This window comes from Lutjanus erythropterus, chromosome 14 (assembly GCF_056507025.1).
Source record: "Lutjanus erythropterus isolate fLutEry1 chromosome 14, fLutEry1.hap2, whole genome shotgun sequence".
NCBI classification, from domain to species: Eukaryota; Metazoa; Chordata; class Actinopteri; order Lutjaniformes; family Lutjanidae; genus Lutjanus; species Lutjanus erythropterus.
The window spans coordinates 3500723-3521381 of NC_139330.1; the positions used below are offsets into that span (position 1 = coordinate 3500723).

Sequence of the window (20659 nt, forward strand, 5' to 3'; positions counted from 1 at the left end):
AGCGTGGCCGGAATTCCGCATAATGATGGAGCCTCATTTTTCCCCCTTTTTCCACACGAGCCAGAGAGCAACATGAAGCACGTGCTCGTGTTTGTGATAAATGTATCAATAAAATCACAAAATTCTGATTCTATCGGCGCTGCTTTTGTTTACTTTGCTGCGTTTTACAACGTGTCGTTTTATTTATCTGCACGTCTCGTCACGGCGCGTTCCACCAGCACTATTTCTGGAGTTCCCTCTGTTTTTTTTTTTTTTTTTTTTTTTTTTTTTTTTCAAAACCCAAGTCCATATTTGGTGAATGACGTAACGGGACACCCAGAGATCCCCTTTATAACCATACTGCACCATCCACGAGCTGTTTTTACAAGAGATGAGAGGCGGAACACGCAAAATGAGGCGAAGTATTCATCATGTCTGAGAGTCAGGCAGGCAGAAAACTGGACAACACGGATATTTAACTTACTTTAAATCTGAAACTCAGAGACAGGATGACCGCTAAAGTAGCTGATGAAGTGTCTCTCAGCAGTATTGTAGACAGTATTCCTAAAGATGTGTACACAGCATCGTCTTCACAGCCGGCGGTTGTTTTTAAAGAGGAGTCTGTGTGTGATGAAGAGCGTGAAGGGAAACCTGATGAGGATGAAGGCGGTAAGATCTTCTGTCATTTGTTCTCGGATGGTTTGGATGGAGTTTTGTCTGAGCAGAACATCAAGTTATTTTGTTCGTGAGTGAAGTGCGTTTTACGATGAGTTAAAGGGACAGTTCACCCCAAAATAAAAAAATATTTTTTTTTCCTATTACTTGTAATGCTGTTTCATTAGAGCTGCAACAATGAATCGATTGATTGTCAACTATTAAATCAATCACCAGCTATTCTGATAATCAATTACTTTATTTTAAATTCAAGCTTTGATTTCAATGTTTCCAAAGATACCAATATTCAGAAAAAAGTTTGGACTCATCCGCTCATTCAATGTTTTTTCTTTGTTTTTTAAATTATTTTTCTATATTGTTGATTAATACAGGAGGCATCAAAACTTTGAAATATGGAATTATGTAGGGAGCAGAAAATGTGAAAAGGCAAAATATCTTATATTTCAGATTATTAAAAAGCAAAAAAAAAAAAAAACCTCCCACACTATCTTCACCACTTGCAATCAATAACATTATTAATTTGTTAAGTCTTTGAGTGCAAGTGAAGAAGACAGTGTGTACAAGTCTTTTTGCTTTTTATTGCCGACCCATAGTCCTCTCCTGCACACCTGTGGACCTTACCTTGAGAGGCAGCTGGATTCAGGTCACACGAGAATCCATCTTGTGGTGCAGCCAATTAGCATCCTAGGAGAGACTGATGGTTGCTGCGGGCGTGGTTTTAGGTGTGACAATGACGAGAAGTGTCCATGGAAACAACTTGTCTCGAACAAACAGTGGCGGCTCCTGAAGAGGTTGGCGTAGATACTGCAACAGCATCAGTTATTTCAGAACTGGAGAATATTTCTGCATTGAAAAGCAAAAAAGCAATTGGTTTAAGTTAAAATAGACTGCTAAGTTTCTGCCCTTTTCAAAACTGCTTCTAAGAATGACTTCCCAGATGGTTCTGTGTAACAAACAATCTGGTGTGTCAGGTTACTTGTCGACCTACAAGTGTACAAAAGTTTTTGCTCTTAAAAGTAGCCACCTTTTGCTTTAATGACAGCTTTGTACACTATTGTTGTTGTTGCTGTCAGAAACTTTTGACTCTGAGTGGCGCCCTCTGGTGGATGTATTGCTCAACATTCACGCCAACTCAAAGGGCACATGGAAGTATGTGGGCAGTAATGATTAAATTTTCTGAAACGGATGTATCTGTTTTCATCTGTAAAGGGGGAATAAATGAGCCTCAGAGTTTCTTCTTGGTTGAGCTGTGACCTACTGTCTGTGTGCAGATGCGTGCTACCTTCCATGTGGTGATATAGTTGACACCCCTACAGAGGTCTGCCTGTGTCCAAAATGTCCACAAATCCAAGAAACACTCCTAAGTGAAAACACAAATGATCTTTTGTTTTTATTCTGAGTGAGCTTTTCTTTATATTTCAGGTGAGCTTCTGTTCGAGGAGAAGAGCGCACCTGAGCTGCTTCTACACGGCGACTTTGCACAGTACGCGGCAACTTTACGCACGCACTCCGTGGCGTTCAGCGGTAAGTTCTCGGTGGACTCCAGAGGCGCAGGAGGGCCGTGGACACCAGGGGACATCATCAACGTGGTCAGCGCTGACATCTCCACCCCGGGGCTGCTCGCAGTGTCTGAATCACCTTCGACATCACCTGATATTTACACAGGAGGAGGAGAAGGAGGAGGAGGAGACGCAGCGGACGCGGGGGACGGCACCATGGCGCACGGCCAGCCGGACATCAGCCACATGTACGCGCCCCCTCACCCCCACCCTCACCAAGCCCCTTCCTACTCCTGCAGCGGGGACATGTACCAGGATCAGTCAGCAGGGGGGTACCTGGCGACGTCCACCTGCGCTGTGTCCTACCATGCGCCTCCGTCCTACAGCTCCGTGCCCAAACCGACCGTGGACGGCGCTGCGCTGTTGTCCATCATGCCTGAATACGGAGGCTTCTACCAGCAGAGCTGCCAGAGAGAAATCCAGACGGCTTTCCCGGAGAGGAAGTCCCTCCCGTACCCGCTGGACTCCCTCAGGGTGCCTCCGCCTCTCACGCCTCTCAACACCATCAGGAACTTTACGCTCAGTGCGCCCTCGTCGGCCGCCGATGGTCCGATGGCCGCTGCTTTTCCAAGCCACCAGAACCTCCCTCTCAGGCCAATCTTAAGACCCAGGAAGTACCCGAACCGACCGAGCAAGACGCCCGTCCACCAAAGGCCGTACCCGTGCCCGGCGGAGAGCTGCGACCGCAGGTTCTCAAGGTCGGACGAGCTGAGCAGGCACCTGCGCATCCACACCGGCCACAAACCCTTCCAGTGCCGCATCTGCATGAGGAACTTCAGCCGCAGTGACCATCTCACCACCCACATCCGCACGCACACCGGGGAGAAACCCTTCTCCTGCGACCAGTGTGGGAGAAAGTTCGCCCGGAGCGACGAGAGGAGGAGGCACATGAAGATTCACCTCCGCCAGAAGGAGAAAAAGTCCTCCACGTCCTAATCCTCACCCTGCATGCTCCAATGCTGCTGAATGTAAACTTTCTAAATCTGAACATGAGCTCGAGCGGCTCCTGCCACAGCCTGCCTGCCAACAGAGCCCAAACTTCATCTTGTAGTTTAATCGTTCTCACAGAAAAATGGAAGCTATATCTTTAAAGAAAAATCAGGGAGAATCAGAACCAGAGTCTCAATGATGTGTTTGTTCACACCTTCATTATTTATCACATCAACTAAAACATCATTCCTCACTCATCAGTTAACGGTCTAGGCTTGGGCAGTATCTGTTTTTTAATACCTGACATGGCTTGTAAATAATATATCAATATTTTTGGCTAATCCATGATATATGATTTATATCTCATACATATACACATTTTGTCCAACATAACATACCGTGAATTCTGAAATGGTGCAAACATACAATGATCTTATAGTCAGGCTGTGCAACATGGACGAAATCAGATATCTCAGTACTTTTGACCAAATACCTCAATACTGATATTTACTGATATTGTGATAATATTGTAGGGATGACTATTGTTGCTTTACAAACTATTAACACGAGTTGTGATACATCACCAGTACTTTGGATATAATGTCTAGGTGGGTAAAGGCAAATTTAAAAAACAGTTGAACAATCTTACAAAGATGACTATTTTACTGTAATGCAGCTTTTAAAACCAGGAAAAGACGATTTATGTAATATCACAATATAACGATATCAAACACGTCAGGCAATACTAGTCCCATATCACAATATCAATATCGAACAGCCCTATCATGACGGTATTTGTGTAAAACCGTTCAACTTGACGTTACTGCAGACAGTACTCCCTCAACGTATGCAGAGGCGATCATCATTGCAACGCTATTCCCGTTGGGAAATTGGGAAACAGCACACATTAAGTCTTTGGCTGCTTTGGTCTTAAGAAGCTGCAGCTTTTATTCACTGAGAAACTCAAACCTAAACTGTACATTTACTGCCAGACTGACAACACATTCACGGTCAAGGTGTCCACACATGATCCGCAGTAAAACCACTCTGTGCTTCCTGTATCGTGTTTTTCCTATAGGGAGGCCGGTGGTACCCAACTAGGTGGAGGCACTACCTTTTCAACTTTGACTTCAGCTGCTCCTGACCTTTCAAAAGTGCAACCAATGACAGCTGCATGTGACCACAATTACCATACCAGTATCCCTCCTGTAACTTTATCACCTAGACGCCATGTTTTTCAGTAGAGACCGCCCTCTGGTGGCGCGTGCTGCACACTACAACACAGCATCACCATATCAGTTTAATGAAGACAGAAACGTATTTTTGACAGGACTGAAAATCGTACTGTCAGGATTTCTTCATACCCTGGTGTACCATAATACCTTGATATTGCCCAAGCCTACAATGGTCCAGATTATTAACGCAACGTTAAATTACATGAAATGTAAATGGAGTTTGGTTTACACTACTGAATATTCTGTAAAGCGACAGCAGTTGGTGTCAGTCGGTCTCAGAATGAGTAGAACTGCCACAGCTTGCTTTAGTGCTCTGTGGCGAGGCGTCGTGTCTGCTACTGTCTATGCTTCATATTCTCAGGGATTCAAATACAGTTCAGGCTGCAAAGATGAGACCAAAATCCTGCAGGTGAGCGGGAGTCTGAGTGATGCAGGAGGTTTTACTGCTGCGGGTGGTTGGGTTTCAACTGCAGCTAAATGGAAAAAAAAATCTGTTTTCAGAAATGCACAGCAAATCACCCAGTGGCATCAGAGGGGACTTTTGTAGAAGAAACCATAAACACCAGTGTGATGGGAAAAAAAAGTTCCTGCTAGTCATCCTAATGAGAAACTTAAGTTAATATTAAGACGGTTTCAAAATAATGAGAAACTTACTCAAAATACTTATATATAGTTATTTTGCTGTCCTGACTCATTGTTTTGAGATTCTAAGTCATTATTTCTTATTTTGAGGTTATAAGCCATTATTTTTAGACTTAAATTATTATTTTGAGATACAAAATCATACTTTTTAAGAAATTTCTCATTTTTTAGATTTAAAAAAGCCATTATTTTGAGAAAAATCTCATTATTTTGGGATAGAAAGTCATTATTTTGAGATAATAAATAGCTGTTGAAATAAAGTCATTATTTTGAGAAAATTTCTCATTATTTTTGAAAAACTAAGTCATCATTTTGCGATATTATTATTTTGTAACACTAAGCCATTATTTTGCGAAAGTTTCTCATTATAAGACACAGGATTTTTTTCTCCATTACATTGACAGTTTGTGCATTTTTCCCTCAACACGCACAAAGTAACACATTCACTTGAGCCTCCTATTCCCAAATCAAATTGCTCGAGTTTCACTTTAAAACAACAATAACGACACAATAAATTCTCATTCTGATTCGCATTTGAGGAAAAGTGTAATTTAAGATTTCTCCCATCTCCGACTAACAAGTTTAATTCTCATTTAATGTTCTGTTACATCAACAACATTAAACACCATTACACGGCTGAAAATATGTTTCTCATATTTAAGTTAAAAGATGTTTTTGAAAGAAGAAGGTTTACATGAGACAGTCAATATTAATGTGATGACACAAACTAAATATTACTAATGAATGTTCATCTATAAAAGACAGTTTTTTAGCCTTTAGGCACTAAAATATGTCACAATGCAACATTTTGAAAAGTTGATATAAACATGAAAGTAGTGTAAGTCTGCCTTTTAAAAACTGGAGGCGACTAAAGTGATGTCAGAGTGCACCCATGTGATACTGTGATGTCACAAAACAGGGCGGAGCTAAGGTGAGGACATTTCATTGGCTAGATGCAGCAACATAAAGCTTTTTTTTTTAAACCTGGTTTTGTGTCAGAAATGTTGAAATGATGATCTATATTAATATGTTTAATTTACACGCCTGATGAAGGGTTGGCTTGGGTTTATACTTCATCACATCACAGCACATGTTGGGATTTTATGAGATTGTAGCCTGATAATCCGTCACTTTCTGGTTAGATTTCAGTTCTTGGCTGTTTTCAGGTGTATATGCACAGACCTGTTGATCCAACCAGCATTTCTACCTGATGATGAATGTGAGACGAAGAGTCACTGGACAAATGAAAGTTCTGTTTTTTTTTTTGTGTGTGTTTCGTAATTTTTATGCAAAGAAGTCGAGCACTAAAGCTTTTACTCTGCTGGACTGATGCTTCTGCTCAATGCAAATAAATGTTGACTTGTTGAGTTCGTCTGGCTGCCTCCTGTTGCTGCTTTTGACATAAACTGATCAGCCACAACACTGAAACCTGAAGCCAAAATATCCCGGATTACGAGCGCTGCCAGAAAGGACAAACATAAAACATTCAAACTTCAGCGTGATCAGAACATGTTAGAGAACATTTATTTGAGGTGTAATTGATGTTTAACGTGGCTCATAAACACAGAGGAAGCAGAATTTATTACCTGGACTTGACTTCACTTTAGGTGAGCTCTCATGTCGTACATGTCAATAGGAAAAAACAGGCAGCGTAAGGATCTGAGTGACTTTTACAAGGACCAAACTGTGATGACTACAGTCAGGTCAGAACATCTCCTTAACAGCAGGTGTTCTGGTGTGTCTGCAGTGGATAAAAAAGCGGTCAAAGGAAAGGAAACCAGTGAACCGGCGACAGGGTCGTGGGCGCCCAAGGCTCATTGATGCTCATTAGGAGTAATGACTTACCCATCTGGTCCGATCCCGCAGAAGAGCGACTGTAGCACAAATTGCTAATGATAGAAACATGTCAGAATTCTCAATTTTTTCCATTTAATGATCGGTGCTCGGAACTATTAGGTTTTACTGAAACTGCAACAACTTTAGATCTGCAGCTTGATTCAGCTGCTTTTCTTGAGCCGACATATGTCATTAGAGACACGCCGAGGAACAAATATGTCCGCTGGCACAACAAAATGTACTGAAGGAAATCGTGCTGCTTTCCTTGAGCTTTTTGTTCTTTCAATTAAGGTTGTTCTGCCAACAATACCAGTTGCAGAAATGCCTCCGATGCAGCATAAAATGCTGGATCGAGTATCTGTACAGGCGAGTGTATGCACCGATCCATTATCGCGTTATTTATTAGTAAATAAATCTATTATTTCATTTATTAGCTAGCATCACATATGTCAAATTATGTTTAACCTGAGCCAGACCATACAACAATGAGAGCAGTTCAGCAGGACATCCCTTCTTTGAATAACAGCTCATAACATTCTGAAACAAATAAATCAGACATGTTTAAGCAAAATAAACAGCACATTTTATATGAACAGACAGAAAATCTTCATTACAGGCAAACTGCATGGATACAGTTACTGTTCATTTAACACAGACTGGATTTGGAGAATCAGATTGTGGACTGAGGCCTTTCTGCTGATGAGACCAATAATGATCTAAACTCCCACGGTGATAAAACACACGGCACATCAGTCTCATTCACCGTTCACAAATGATCTTTGTTTCCAAATTTAGATGTAGTTTGAGCTCAACGTTCACATTTAAAAAGCTCTAATTCTCCAAATCTTTGCAAGCAAAGATTTTAATATGACTATAAGTGATTTACTCTCAGAATAAGCATCATTTTCCAACAGTGCATACATACATATTTAATTAAATCTCAAACATGAAACCATAACATTACTTAGGTCTAAGTGCTGATTTTACGTAGCAGATAATTCATTCAGCAGTTTGTTTAGCTTATGATAAATCGGACCCTCAGATTCACCTGTATGTCTTCGCAAGATTAACCTCAAACTGGCACAAAACTCTGTTTTATGAACCTTAATTTGTAATCACTCCGATAAGGTTGACATTGTGGCCGAACAATGAAAACACCTCTTTCCTTGTGTGGTAAAGATGGTCAAAAGTTTACGCTAGAAGAAATTTAATTTAGTGCACATTTTTTCAAACAATCAGCCAGTGATACAAATCACAAACAGCCCTGAGGATCAGACTCTCAAAAAAAAAAAAAAAAAAAAAAAAAAAAAAGAAAACAGAATAAAGTCTAACATTTTTATTTAAGATTATTGGGGCCAAACATGAGGGAAAAATAAATCATTTTTTATTTTGCATTTCAAGAATGACATCAAAATGTCAAGAATAAAGTTAAATGACGAAGTTGGCAAACGAAAAATAACAACAAATGGTTATTTTCATTTTCAATTAATCTGTCAGTTGTTTTTTCAGTTAACTGATTAATTGATCAATAAAATGTTAGAAGATGCCCAATATGGCATCCTCAAATGTCTTAACTTAAAGACATTCAATTTACTGTGGAGGAGCAAAGAAACCAGAAAATATTCACATTTGAGAAGCTGAAATCACTAAAAAACTTTTTCTATAAAAAAAAAAAAAAAAGATCAATCTGATTAATAGATTATTCAAATAATTGGCAATTAATTTAATAGCTGACAAATATCCATTAATTGCTGTAACTCTACTGAGAATCAAGTCGAAATACCATTTTGACTTAATTCTCGTAAAGAATGAAAATGCTCTTTTAAAATTTTGCAAATAAAATCAAGATATTAAAAATATGGTTGAAATGTTGAGTTGATGTATATAAAAGTTGATATATCATTCAAAAACAAAAAAGAAACAAATTATTTTATAATTTTATTTTGCATTTCAATAATTACATCAAAATGTCAAGAACAGTCAAACTTTCAGCATTACTTTCAGGCATAAGGAACAAATAAATCAGAGAAGGAAGGTTTTTTTTTCTTTTTTTAAAATTTTGTGTATGAAGTTGAAATGTTGACAATAACGTTGAAATACCATTTGGATTTTGTTCGACTCCCGACAATTCTGCTTTATTTCCAAAATGCAAAATTGAAAAGAAAAATTATCCCTCTTCTCATTTTTTCCTCTTTGTCCCGGCTCTAATAAACTTCCCTATGTTAGACTATGTTAGAAAATGTGAGGAAAACCTTAACTTTTTTTATTTTTGTGTTGCAACAATGACGTCAAAATGTTAAAAAAAATAAAATAAAGTCAGACTTTCAGTATTTGTGCCAGGAAAAAGAAAAAAAATCAATCGAGTTTTTTTTTTAATTTTGCGAATAAAGTTGAAATGTGGAGAACAAAGTTTAAATACTATTTGGACTATATTCTTGAAATGGTATTTTGATTTTATTTTCAAAATTAAAAAAAAAACTCCTACCTCTGATTTTTTCTTATGACTGGCACAAACATTTACTTTAACTTTATCCCTGACATTTTGTCTTTATTCTTGAAATGCAAAATAAAAAAAAAAATCCCTGGTCATTTTTTTCTCCTTTCGCCGACCTTAAAAATCTTCCATACCGTAGATCCAAGAAAAGACAACAGTCAAACTTTCAGTATAGATTCAAGGCATATGAAATAATAACTCACAGGAGGATTTAGTTTTTTGTTTCTAATTTTGCAAATGAAGTCAAAATATCGAGAATGGAGCTGAAATACAATTTTGACATTATTCTCAAAATAATTTAAAAAAAAAAACTTCGTCCTACTAATGGTCCTAACAAACTTCTGTGGAGTCCAAAACACAACGCGAGAAAAAAAAATGCAGTTTTATATATTTTTGAGTCTCCAAAAAGAGACCTGGAGATTCACACAGTTCTTGATCCGACTGGAACAAACGTCACAAAGCCCGAAGCAGGAAGACGATTAAAACACAGCGACACAGTCCCTCTGTGGTCCTGAGCAACTTCCACAGAGACAACTCAGCTCAGGTTCTTTTAAATGCTGCATTCAAGATACAGCCAGGAGTCTGGAATTCCCAACTACTTGATTATGGCTGTTATGTTTCAGTGCTGCAGCGTAGAAAAACGCATGCGTTGTAACTGCACATTTTAAATAAATAACACCAGCAAGTACTCGTTTTATACTGAAGGTCATGCAATACTTATAGTAAAGCTAAAATATTGTGTATTTGAAGAAAATTAAAAGTGTGGCTGTGTAAACCTTATTGTGCGACATCGAGGTTCAGAAATTTTGCAAGCAGCAAATTCAGACTTCCTGACTGTTCCTGAACGCAGCATTAGCACCCTGCACATCATCGGTTTGTCATTTCTTGGCATCTCACGTCCAAAAATACCTCACAGGGTCTTATTTTAGCCCACTGCTCACATATTTTTTCACTCCAATTTTGGTGCTTTTCAGTTTTTAAGCCTTTCAGCTGATGGTTGATTTGCTCCTATACTGGTTTATAAAATCAAACCACCTCTGATGAAACGAAATCCAGCAGATGAACCCACAAGTGCAAGCTGTGAAACATTTTAAAGAGATGCACGAGGACTTTGGGGCCGAAGCAACATGTGCCTGGAAAGTGCTCTCTCTCTGTCAATCATCAACACAAATGTCCTGAGATTTTCTAGACTCAGACTCAAACGTCTTCTCCCACACGGTTTAGGATACTTCAGAGATTGCTGCCCTCACTGACAACACAGGAGAAAGAATAAGATGCCAAGATGGACGTGGATAACGTCTGAGAAATGCAAAATGTGATTTTATTTCCTTTCTGGGAGTTAAAATGATATTTGAAATGTGTCATTATGTGCCCCCACAATACTGAGAAAGTGCATTAAAGGGATAGTCTGGATTATTTGAAGTGGAGTTGTGTGAGGATTAATAACAGTTTAAGTGTATTCTATATTTAGAATATTTTCACCACTGTATCTTTACAGGGAGATGGCCTTTTCCGATGGAAAACGTCCATTAGTTAAGCCAAATATCACTCCCTCAAAACCAACCAAACTACATGGGCGAAAGCAGTAATTTTATCTAGCAGAACACAGTAGTTGCTGATCTACCCCTGCCTCGATCTGTTAGCTTGTTTGTGTTAATGTGTGACTTTGGTGCTTTAAAAAGAGAGTTCAGATTCACCAAAGCCATACAATGACACAAACAACTAACAGATGAGTGCAGCAGCAGACCAACAACTCCTGTGTTCTGCAAGGTAAAATTAGTGATTTTTCATATGGAGTTTTGCTGGTTTTGCTGGAACGATTGTGATTTGTCCTGGTTTGATTTGTGTAAAACTGGTTTCCCACCAGAAAAGGCTGTCTGACAGCAAGGTAAAGTGTTTTTTTTTTAGGTAGACTGCTTTTAAGGCGCTAAAATACCTTTTGTTGCTGCTCCTGTCTGCAGCAGTGCATCACTCATCTTCCATGCTGGTGCCCTTCTCTGCTTCTTCAACCTAGAGGCGTGTTGCCCACCATCTACTGTAGGTAATACAACCCCACATCAAATAATCTGAAAAACCCATTTAATAGCAAGATGATCTGCTTCCCAGGCAGTAATATCCTTCATACAGACACACAGAGGGATCACAGTCTTGTCAGGGGCTTCAATTGTTGTTCAAGTAAAATGGAAACTTGATATTTCATCTTTGAAAAACAGAGTTGCAGCTGTTCACCATTGCAGGGCAGCACTGTTATCAACACCTAACAATGAGGTCAGCTAATGTTGTGCTGAATCGTGTCCCTAAAGAAGCAGGTGGTCTCTGCAGAGTTACTTCCTTACTACTTTCTCTCATTCAGTTCAGTTCGTGGATCAGTCAGGCGGATCAGAGGCAGACCTCCGGGCCCGGGTACGGCTCCCCTCCGCACCAGAAATCTGCAGGCTGTGAGATCTCCATGAGCCAGACCTCCTTCTCCTTCTGCTCTGTATTTTTAATCTCCGCCTCTGTTAGCACCTTGTAATAGTGACAGTCTCTGCCCTGGTCTGGATCATACGGTGGGGCCAGGATGTCCATGAAGGCAGTCGGGCCGTCCACAGCCTCGATCTGGTGGAGGTTGTCCCGGTCAGGGGAGAGGATGCACAGGTCGCTCTCCTCCGTGTACACCCCGGTGGAGCGCAGCACGGAGTGCCGCAGAGCATCCATCTGGCCCGGGGGGAGCGGAGGCACTGCCTGCGAGCCGCCAGGCCGGTCGAGCCTGTCGAAGCAGCTGATCCGGACCTTTCCGTACATGACTTTGAGCATGCCGTGCATGCCCGGGTGGTCGTGTAGAGGGATGCAGGCACCGCTCTTCAGCAGGAACACCCCCATGCTGAAGTGGTCCGTCTCACAGATGTGCATGTAGGTGACCGGTGGTGCACCGTGGTGCAGTGGCAGCGGAGGAAAGCTGTCATCGGCTCTCCGTGGGACCAGCTTTAGGTCTGCTGCATGCACCTGCGCCATCAGGGTCTTCAGTTTGCTCTGGTTCTCCAGGAAAGATTTTGTGGCATCCTCACTGAACCGGGACGGGCTCCTGTAGGTGATCAGGGCCTGCCGAGCGATCCTCTGAACGATGGAGGTCATGTCGCTGTCACCTGGCAGAAGGGCAACCAGATGAGAATGGGTGAAATTCAGGGCAGGGGAGTTTGGGGTGGGCGTGGTCACATGACCACAGGTGACAGGTATTGCTGCAATCCACTGGAACTTGGGGAAAAATTACAACACGCGAAAGTACAATGGAAGTAGGATTCTCTTAAGTATCATGAATCTGTTTTTATACAATTCGTGAGTCAATTTTATACTATTTGGGCAGTATAAAGGTATTACAATATACAAGGGTATTAAAAAAATTTAATACCATCTACATACAGTCACTCCTCTTTCTATTAAATGCTTGGGAGATGCTGTATTGTAGTATGCACGTTGCACCATACAATTCATACAACCCCACTTCAAATAATCCAAACTGCCCCTTTAAACATCTGTGGCCGATACTGAAATACTGGACATTTTGTAGATAATTATGAAAGGAGTGCCCCTTTTTTGTTTGAGCACCTGACCCCCAAAACAATTTTGTACAGGTCTCTGACTGAATGTTTTCCTGAACAGATGCAGTGGGACACATTTAGACTGGAAGTCAGGAATATTGACCTGGAACTATCGGCCTCCAACTTACAATGGATTGCATCATAAGAGTTCATAGTCATTTAAACGTCTTTCAGCAGATAAGGATACCATTACGCTGTAGAAGCAACAAAACCAAAAAAAAAAACACATGTTAAGATTATTTGTTTAATCAGAAATTCCTCCTTCAGTGGCGGCAGGTCTTGTCTAGAGGGGAACCCCAAACCTGTTGAAGATCTCGCGAGAGTAATACAGTAGAATAATTTAAACCTAAATTATTATCCTTGCCAAAACCCAAAAAGGGGACTTTCGTCAGTAAACTTACTAAATGTTAATCACAGTGTTGTCAGGTGATCATGTTTAATTAATTCGTCTAAACTGCATAACAAAGACGCAATGCGTACAAATCTTGCGAGAGTTTCGCAAATCAAAAGTTCTCTTCTAAATGGGATCACGCCTGCACTGTCTGTCCGTCATCTGGCTTAAACAGGTCGAATGACATAAACAATCAGTTATTTGTGATCGCCTAATAATTAGAACAATAAAACAAATGACAACAAATCAATAATACTCAATAACAACATATATGACATAAACGAACAGGACATTTTTAATGTCATTTGCCTTCAAGCCTAAAGTCAAGTCAAGTCTCACAGCAAACACACACGTCTCGTGTTAGCATGTTCATGTTATCAGTTGTTATAACAGTTCATTATCGGGACAAACAGGACGGGATTCGTATCACCCTACCTGGCATCATACCGAAGCGAGAACGACGCGGTCCGGTCCGGTGTCCAGTCTCCAATTGACTCTCTTTAGCTGTAGCACTTTAGCTAGCGCCAAAGATCGTCTTATGGCCAGATGACTCACTCCGCAGACAATCCTTCCGCGGGTTTAAGATCCTTTGTGGAATATGAACCAAGGTTATTATAGTGAACTACAACTCAACTGAAAAATAAAACTAGGTGTGGGAAAAAATTAATAACTGAAATAAAAACAAAAAATCGTGAAAAACTAACTGAAACAATATTGCATACTTAGCAGACTAAGTAAAATAGTACATATATATATATTTTTAAAGTTGTTAATAAAATAAAATAAAAATAATTAATAATTAATAAACTAAACTGAATGGAGCAAAGTCATTATGGAAACTGAAAATAAAATGAATTCAAACAAAAATTAAAAATTAACACATAAAAAACTAGTGGAAAAAACTCTGTTATGAGTTGTTTATGAGCCTGGTTTCATACAACAATTGTACAAAAATAAGACATAAAACATCTTATTTGTCATTGTAGACATCCAAGGATATTATTCCAAAACAAGTTGCTAGGATAAAAGATAAAAAAAAACAAAACATGAATTAGTAGATAAAAATATGAATAAATGGACAAAACAGGAGCAAAAGGATAAAAAAAGAGAATAAAAGGAATAAACTTTGACAAGAAAATAGGAACAAAAGGACAACAACAGGAATAAATGGATAAAAACAGGAATATGAGTGAAAATGGGATTAGAAGCATAACAAGAATAAAATGATAAAAACAAATAAATGGATATAACAAGCAGAATAAACAAAATAGATATGATGAGATATCCTCTATCTACTGTATATAATATAATGAATATAATAATATAATAATAAAGTTGACAGCTAAACGGTGCCAGTGTAAATGGTACTGCATAAAAAAGTTTTGCAGTTTAAATAGTTAAAAATGATACTGAGACACGTGACAATAGATTAGATGGATTGTATGTTATGTTTCATGTTAATTTGAGATGCAAATCTTGCTTTAAACTAAACTGAACACAGAATAATATATGTTAACTGAAGCTTCCAGCAATATCTCCAGAGGCGCTTTTTGATGACGTTTCAGTAGCCAAAGCTAATGGCAGAGTGAGAGCTCTCCACTTTGCCGTCTCTTTGGTCAGCACGACACCACTTGTAAATCTGCATTCTGCTCCTTCACGTGTTCATACATTCATGGTTTTAGTCTGTGAAAACGTGAACATTTACACGTAGAAAATTCACACAGAAATATATGATAAAATGAATGTTACAGACAGATTTAGACTCAGAAGCGCTCAGTCTTGACGTCTTCAGTGCCCCATTTTTGAATAACTGTCAAACACGTCCGCACCAGGGAGCACTTCACAGTTTACACCTCGTGCATTGTGGGACATGTAGTCAAACAACCATCAGCACTGTGCTCACTGACACAAAATAAAAGTTTCATTCAAAAACTGATAAAATACAGTTGTTATTGTCATCTAATCACTGTACATAACCAAAGATAATATCCTTGTGAATGAATTAATTGCTCTTAAATCCAACTACCTAGCTGGCAGAAAGCACTACAATACCCAGGATACCATAGAATATTTAACTTTTAATGATCTTTGCCCCCAGTCATTACTCGAATACAATGGACTGCACTGACAATGAAGGGAAAAACCCTGCAGAGATTAAACACACATGATGCGCACAGGCTCACTGTGAAGTACATATGTCAATGTTTTATTTAAGGCGCCAATGATAATAATAATAATAATAATAATAATAATAATAATAATAATAATAATAATAATTTAATATAAACTGAGTTCTAATTGGAGGTCAGAAAAATTGAGTTTAAAATGAATAAATCCAGATAAAAAATTAAATCCAAGTTTAGTGATTTTAACTAAATTAAAGTTTGGAGATGATTGCTCAAATTTAAGTAAATAAATATGCCATCCATCTAGTGACAGCATTTTTTGTAGTAATCCTACTAATAATCCCTATTGTATAAAACTGTTATCTAATTATGTCTTACTTTTTTGTAACTGTAACTGGCGATGCTTGACTGTGCAACAATGGTGGTTATAGGAACTTTCGAGATATTGTTGTCATAGAAACAAAACTTCATCCCACCGCCTTTCTGCCAGAAATAAAATGCTATGTCATGGACAGTGGATGCTCCATCCCACCCAGAAGAGGATGTTGTCTTCACCCAGAATGAAAGTCCCCGGCTGTTTTGGGATCAAAAGTTCTTGGTCTCTGGTCCAGCAGGAAGGCCAGTGAAATAAAACAGTAATAAAAAAGCGGTGTGATTTTTGGTTTTCTCGTGGGTAAGAAACACACTTCAGTCCCCACAAAGATCAACAGTGACTCATGGATGTGAGCGTGACTCACTTGTTGTGGCATTTCTCTTTCTAAAGACGTAGGCAGCGCTTTTGGACGTCTTTCTACTGGGAAACACCCACCCACACACATGCTCATAAAAAGACAGAGATGACAACCTACTTTATGGAAATTCAACCTGATAAGGAGATTTTGTTTGGTGGAATTTGTCGGCCTGTGAAGACACTTTTTTTTATTTGTGTTTATTACTGTGATCAAAGACACAGGAAGCGGTGGGAGGGACAGGACTGATGTGACCCAGGTCAGACCTGGTGTTTTGTTTCCACATTCTTTAAAAATATCAAAATCTCATTGTTTAGCAAAATCACATATGTTGTGTTTGAGAGGTTTGTTGGTTTGTGATGGTTCTGCTTTGACACCAGACTGCTGCAGGTCCTCACAGTCTGTCCTGTATGGAAAACCATTTCCACCAGTGAAAGAAAAAAATATCCTCCATGGAAAATTATGAGACTAAAAGTTATAATTATGAGATTTGAGATAGAATTCATAATTCTGAAATAAAAGTATCTACAGTATTTTTTTTTACTTTTTTATCTCTAAATTTTGACTTTTTATCTCACAATTCTGACTTTTTTTTTTTTACTTTTTGTCTCTTAATTTGGAATTTTGAACCCCATATAATTATGGGGTTCAAAATTCAAAAATGGGGGTTCATCTCTTAATTTTGGCTTTGTAAATCACAATTAGGACTTCTTTTGACTTTTCATCTCTTAATTTTGACTCATTATTTCATAATTATAGTTTCTGATCTCATAATTGTGACTTTTTATCTCATAAAACACATAGAAAAGATGATTCCTTAGTGTACTCATTAGTGCATATCACACATGACAGACAAAAAAGTTGTAACAACACAAAAGAGACATAACAACTCTAAAAAAAACCATAACAAGCCGAAAAAAATGTAACAAGACAAAGAACAACGTAAAAGATATAACAAGTCATAAAAGATGGAAAAAGAAGATAAACAACATAAAAGAAGCAACACAACAAAAGAGCCTTAAGATGAAAAACAATGTAAAAGACACAACAGGAAAAAAAAAGCAAAACAAGTTGAAAAATAACGCAAAAGCCAAAACAAGACAAAAGAGACATAAGATGAAAAAGGGCGTAATGTAAAGTAAAAGACGTAAGAAAGTCCCTGCAACTTTCCCATTGAATACAAAAGCTAAATATTAGTGGGTTTTTTTGTCCAGTGCAAAAGGGGCTTTATGTACTTTCTACCACTGAAAATCGGTGGATTGGCCCTTTAAGTAATCTAAGAGTATGACTCAATAAATTTGAGGGTACAGATAATGAAAACATCCCCTCGACACCCACCAGATGAGTGTGTTGACTGTGTTTCATGCAGTGTGAACAGAGCCGGATCTGAATCCAGAATGTGGTACTTCCTCCTGCCCGCCGATCCAGCAGGACGCCCACGTGTTGACTTCTTGATACCCACAATAAAAAAGATAATTTACACCGAGGCCGTGATCATGAGGACACACACAAACACACAGCTCTGCTCTCACGCCGCTCACCTCCTCACTTCCCCTCATCTCCACCATCTTCATCTCATAAAGTCAGTTTGACACCCACCTACTCACAATGTGACACCGAGGCCTCGTTTGTACACCAAAAATACCCCCAAGTGAGTGAGTGTGTGTGTGTGTGTGTGTGTGTGCGATCAGTGCGTGACGACGCAGTTCTCCTGAAGCAACATGGTGTTTTTATTAGTGGGACGTGAAGGCAGGCTGAAAATAGACGGCGTGATTCAGAGCTCGGACGCTTTTAGCCCTGATGTGGAGCCAAACTGTGGAAGCCCTGCGTAGGTCGTCGTCCAAATCAAATAAACAGGATGAATTATTGTGCTGCAACAGGCTGTCGCTGTCCGGCCAAACACACACACACACACACACACACACACACACACACACACACAGCCTTGTATATTTATAACACAACAGTAAACAGCAGGAGGTCTGCATGTTGTGTGTACACTACAGACTCTTTGGAGGTTTGCTGTCATGTTAATCTTAAAGGGATAGTTCAGATAATTTGAAGTGTGGTTGTATGAGGTATTTATCCACAGTCGGTGCATTTGGAGAGGCAGAGAGGAGCACCAGCAGGTACCGCCATACAACAAATAAAATCAGTATCAGTGTAAGTGTAAACTATATTTAGAATATTTTCACCACCTTACCTTGCTGTCGGAAGAAAACACTGTTATAAAAGCCAAATATCGCTCTCTCCAAAAGCCAAAAAAGATGTAAGAAAACTAAAAACAGTGCAATAAGATGAAAAAACAACAAAAAGACATAAGACAAAAAGTTTTAACAAGACAAACAACAATGTAAAAGACTTAACAAGACAAAAATAGATGTAATAAGATGAGGAGGACATAAGATGAGATGTAAAATGAGAAAAAAGATGTAATTAGACAACAAAGATGTTGGGGGGTTTTAAAACTCAAAGCTTTTAAGTTCATCTAAAGAAGGAAAGTAATTTGTCTCAATAAAACATTTGTAGTTGGTAAAACTTTCTCGGGCTGAAAACGCAAAACTCCATTAAAGTAAGCTGCCTGGAAATTTTGAGTTTCCACGACTTTGTAAAAGGTTCACTGCAGAAATTTTCAGAATTTCTTCCACAGTCTTTCATGTATTTGGTGACCCAAATAAAATCTCCCGTGACTTGTGGGTCACTTGTGGGTCACGATCCAGTCTCTGGGAATGACTGAACGTTTCAGAAGCCACATTTCTTCTTTTTCTGCCTGTTTTCTGCTTCATGCAGCAGTTTTATCTCCTGTGAAAACCACGATGCTGCGTTGATCAGAATCTGCGTCGGCGAAGGCTAAATAAGGACGATCTGAGGTCTGCGTGCTTTTGTCCCTCAGACACTTCAACTTGAGTGGATCCAAATGTGTTTTCTGACAGAGGCTTCGGTCCACAGGGTATAGACAGGAAACTGGATCTGGAGGCCCAAGGGTCCCACAGGGAACCTTCACATGCAGCCAGTGACATCACACATAACCCTGGGTTCTACTGAGGAACTAGACCATGAAGTGGAGTTTATCCCAGGAGCAATTTCACAACTGTTGGACCATTAATTACACCAATTACATGGAAAATTCTGCTACAAATTCTAAGACCTCTACAAACTGCATCCTCAAGTGTTTTTTGGATAAAAACGATGCATTCTGTCCTCCGTCTCGGTGCACCAGCTCAGCTTTGTGTCTGATTTTCATGTCTCTGCCTGCAGAAATCTGTTATCTGTGGCCCACATGGCCCGAGGCAGTGGTTGGCCTGCAGGGTGACCGTCTGCAGATCCTCACACCGATACGGCTGCGTGACAGTTTCAGAAAACACATTTTGCTCCGCAGAGACCGTCCGACGTCAAAGCGATGATTTCACTGCCGAGCGTGTGGACCGAGAGCGCCATGTGACGTCAAAGCGTTGTGTTATCGTGTTTACTCTCACCATGAAAGATCAACACTAGCCTGCAGTATTTGTTGACACGTTGTAATGCAGTTAGGAACCATAACATAACAAGCCATTAAACATTCTGCCGTGCCCTCGAGTTCATATCCCACATAGTTTTCCCAATACACAGATGGACTGTTGAATTTGGGCAAAAACAAACAAGAAATAAAGACAAATAAAAAACACATCTGCCACATATGAAGCTAACACCTGGTGATGTCAAATGCTTGCTTGTACAGTGAGGAAATTTCCAATTGATTTCAGATTTTTAAGACGACAAAGACAGGATGTTGAAGGGAGGACTTAAATGTTCTTTTAAAATTTGAGCGTAACAGTAATTCCCAGGCAACAACAATTGTGCGATCAGATGGACACGTTAAGTAAAGATCTATTAGAGCTTGTGATCTGTGCCTAAACCTGACGGGACCCGATGGGTTCGGGTCGGGTTTGGGCAGTGTTTCTGAAGTAGAGGAAGAGAAGGACGTACAAAAAGCTGCACTTGTGTGGTTGAATCTTGAGTTTTACCACTTCAACATATTTGTGTTTTCCCTTGGTCCCTGGAGAGTTTGGACTTGAGAAACAGTCACCAACGCCTGGGAGGGAAAAGAAAACTGTGTTGTCATGGTAATCTCTTCCTTATGTTCTCGCACAGCATCCACTCACACACACAGGCATACTCAGATTAACACACAAGGCCCAAGAAACCAACCATATGTTTCATATTGAGTCGGCCAATAAATAACAAACTACGATAGAAAATGTCTAAAAGTGCAGTTACATGGAGGATAAATTAAAGGGATAGTCTGGATTATTTGAAGCAGGGTTGTATGAGATACTTATCCATGGTCAGTGTGTTACCACAGTATATGGTGGTCAACATGTTCCCAGTTTAGAGAAGCAGCAGGAGTACTGGTGTAGGAAGCTAAGAAATGAACTGCTGTGGACAGAGTCAGCAGCTCGACGTATTTTATCTGCCTAAAAAAACCCCAGTATCAGTTTAAGTGTAC

The 20659-nt window shown here is 39.5% G+C and overlaps 2 protein-coding genes across 3 annotated transcripts; one reads left to right on the forward strand and one right to left on the reverse strand.

Annotated features, from left to right (window-relative positions):
• Positions 1-286: 286 nt before the first annotated feature.
• Positions 287-3286, forward strand: LOC146315039 (early growth response protein 2b-like). The gene is made up of 2 exons (XM_084736382.1): positions 287-648; positions 2077-3286. The coding sequence occupies exons 1-2, from the start codon at positions 489-491 to the stop codon at positions 3147-3149; spliced, it is 1233 nt and encodes a 410-aa protein (XP_084592508.1). The 5' UTR covers positions 287-488; the 3' UTR covers positions 3150-3286.
• An 8126-nt stretch (positions 3287-11412) lies between these two features.
• adob (2-aminoethanethiol (cysteamine) dioxygenase b) lies at positions 11413-13927 on the reverse strand. 2 transcript variants are annotated; one of them, XM_084736470.1, is made up of 2 exons: positions 13755-13927; positions 11413-12584 (listed from the first exon to the last, which is right to left on the reverse strand). In XM_084736470.1, exon 2 carries the CDS (start codon positions 12462-12464, stop codon positions 11730-11732), a length of 735 nt encoding a protein of 244 aa, XP_084592596.1. In that variant the 5' UTR covers positions 12465-12584; positions 13755-13927; the 3' UTR covers positions 11413-11729. The 2 variants fall into 2 exon arrangements, with proteins under 2 accessions (XP_084592596.1, XP_084592595.1); XM_084736469.1 differs by having other exon boundaries at positions 11413-12475; positions 13755-13923.
• Between the last annotated feature and the right edge of the window lie 6732 nt (positions 13928-20659).

Bases quoted from the DNA above. Each gene is read 5' to 3' on its own strand.
- LOC146315039 (XM_084736382.1), top strand. From the start codon at position 489: ATGACCGCTAAAGTAGCTGATGAAGTGTCTCTCAGCAGTATTGTAGAC. The intron at 649-2,076 runs GTAAGATCTTCT...TTTATATTTCAG, and splicing joins ACCTGATGAGGATGAAGGCG to GTGAGCTTCTGTTCGAGGAG.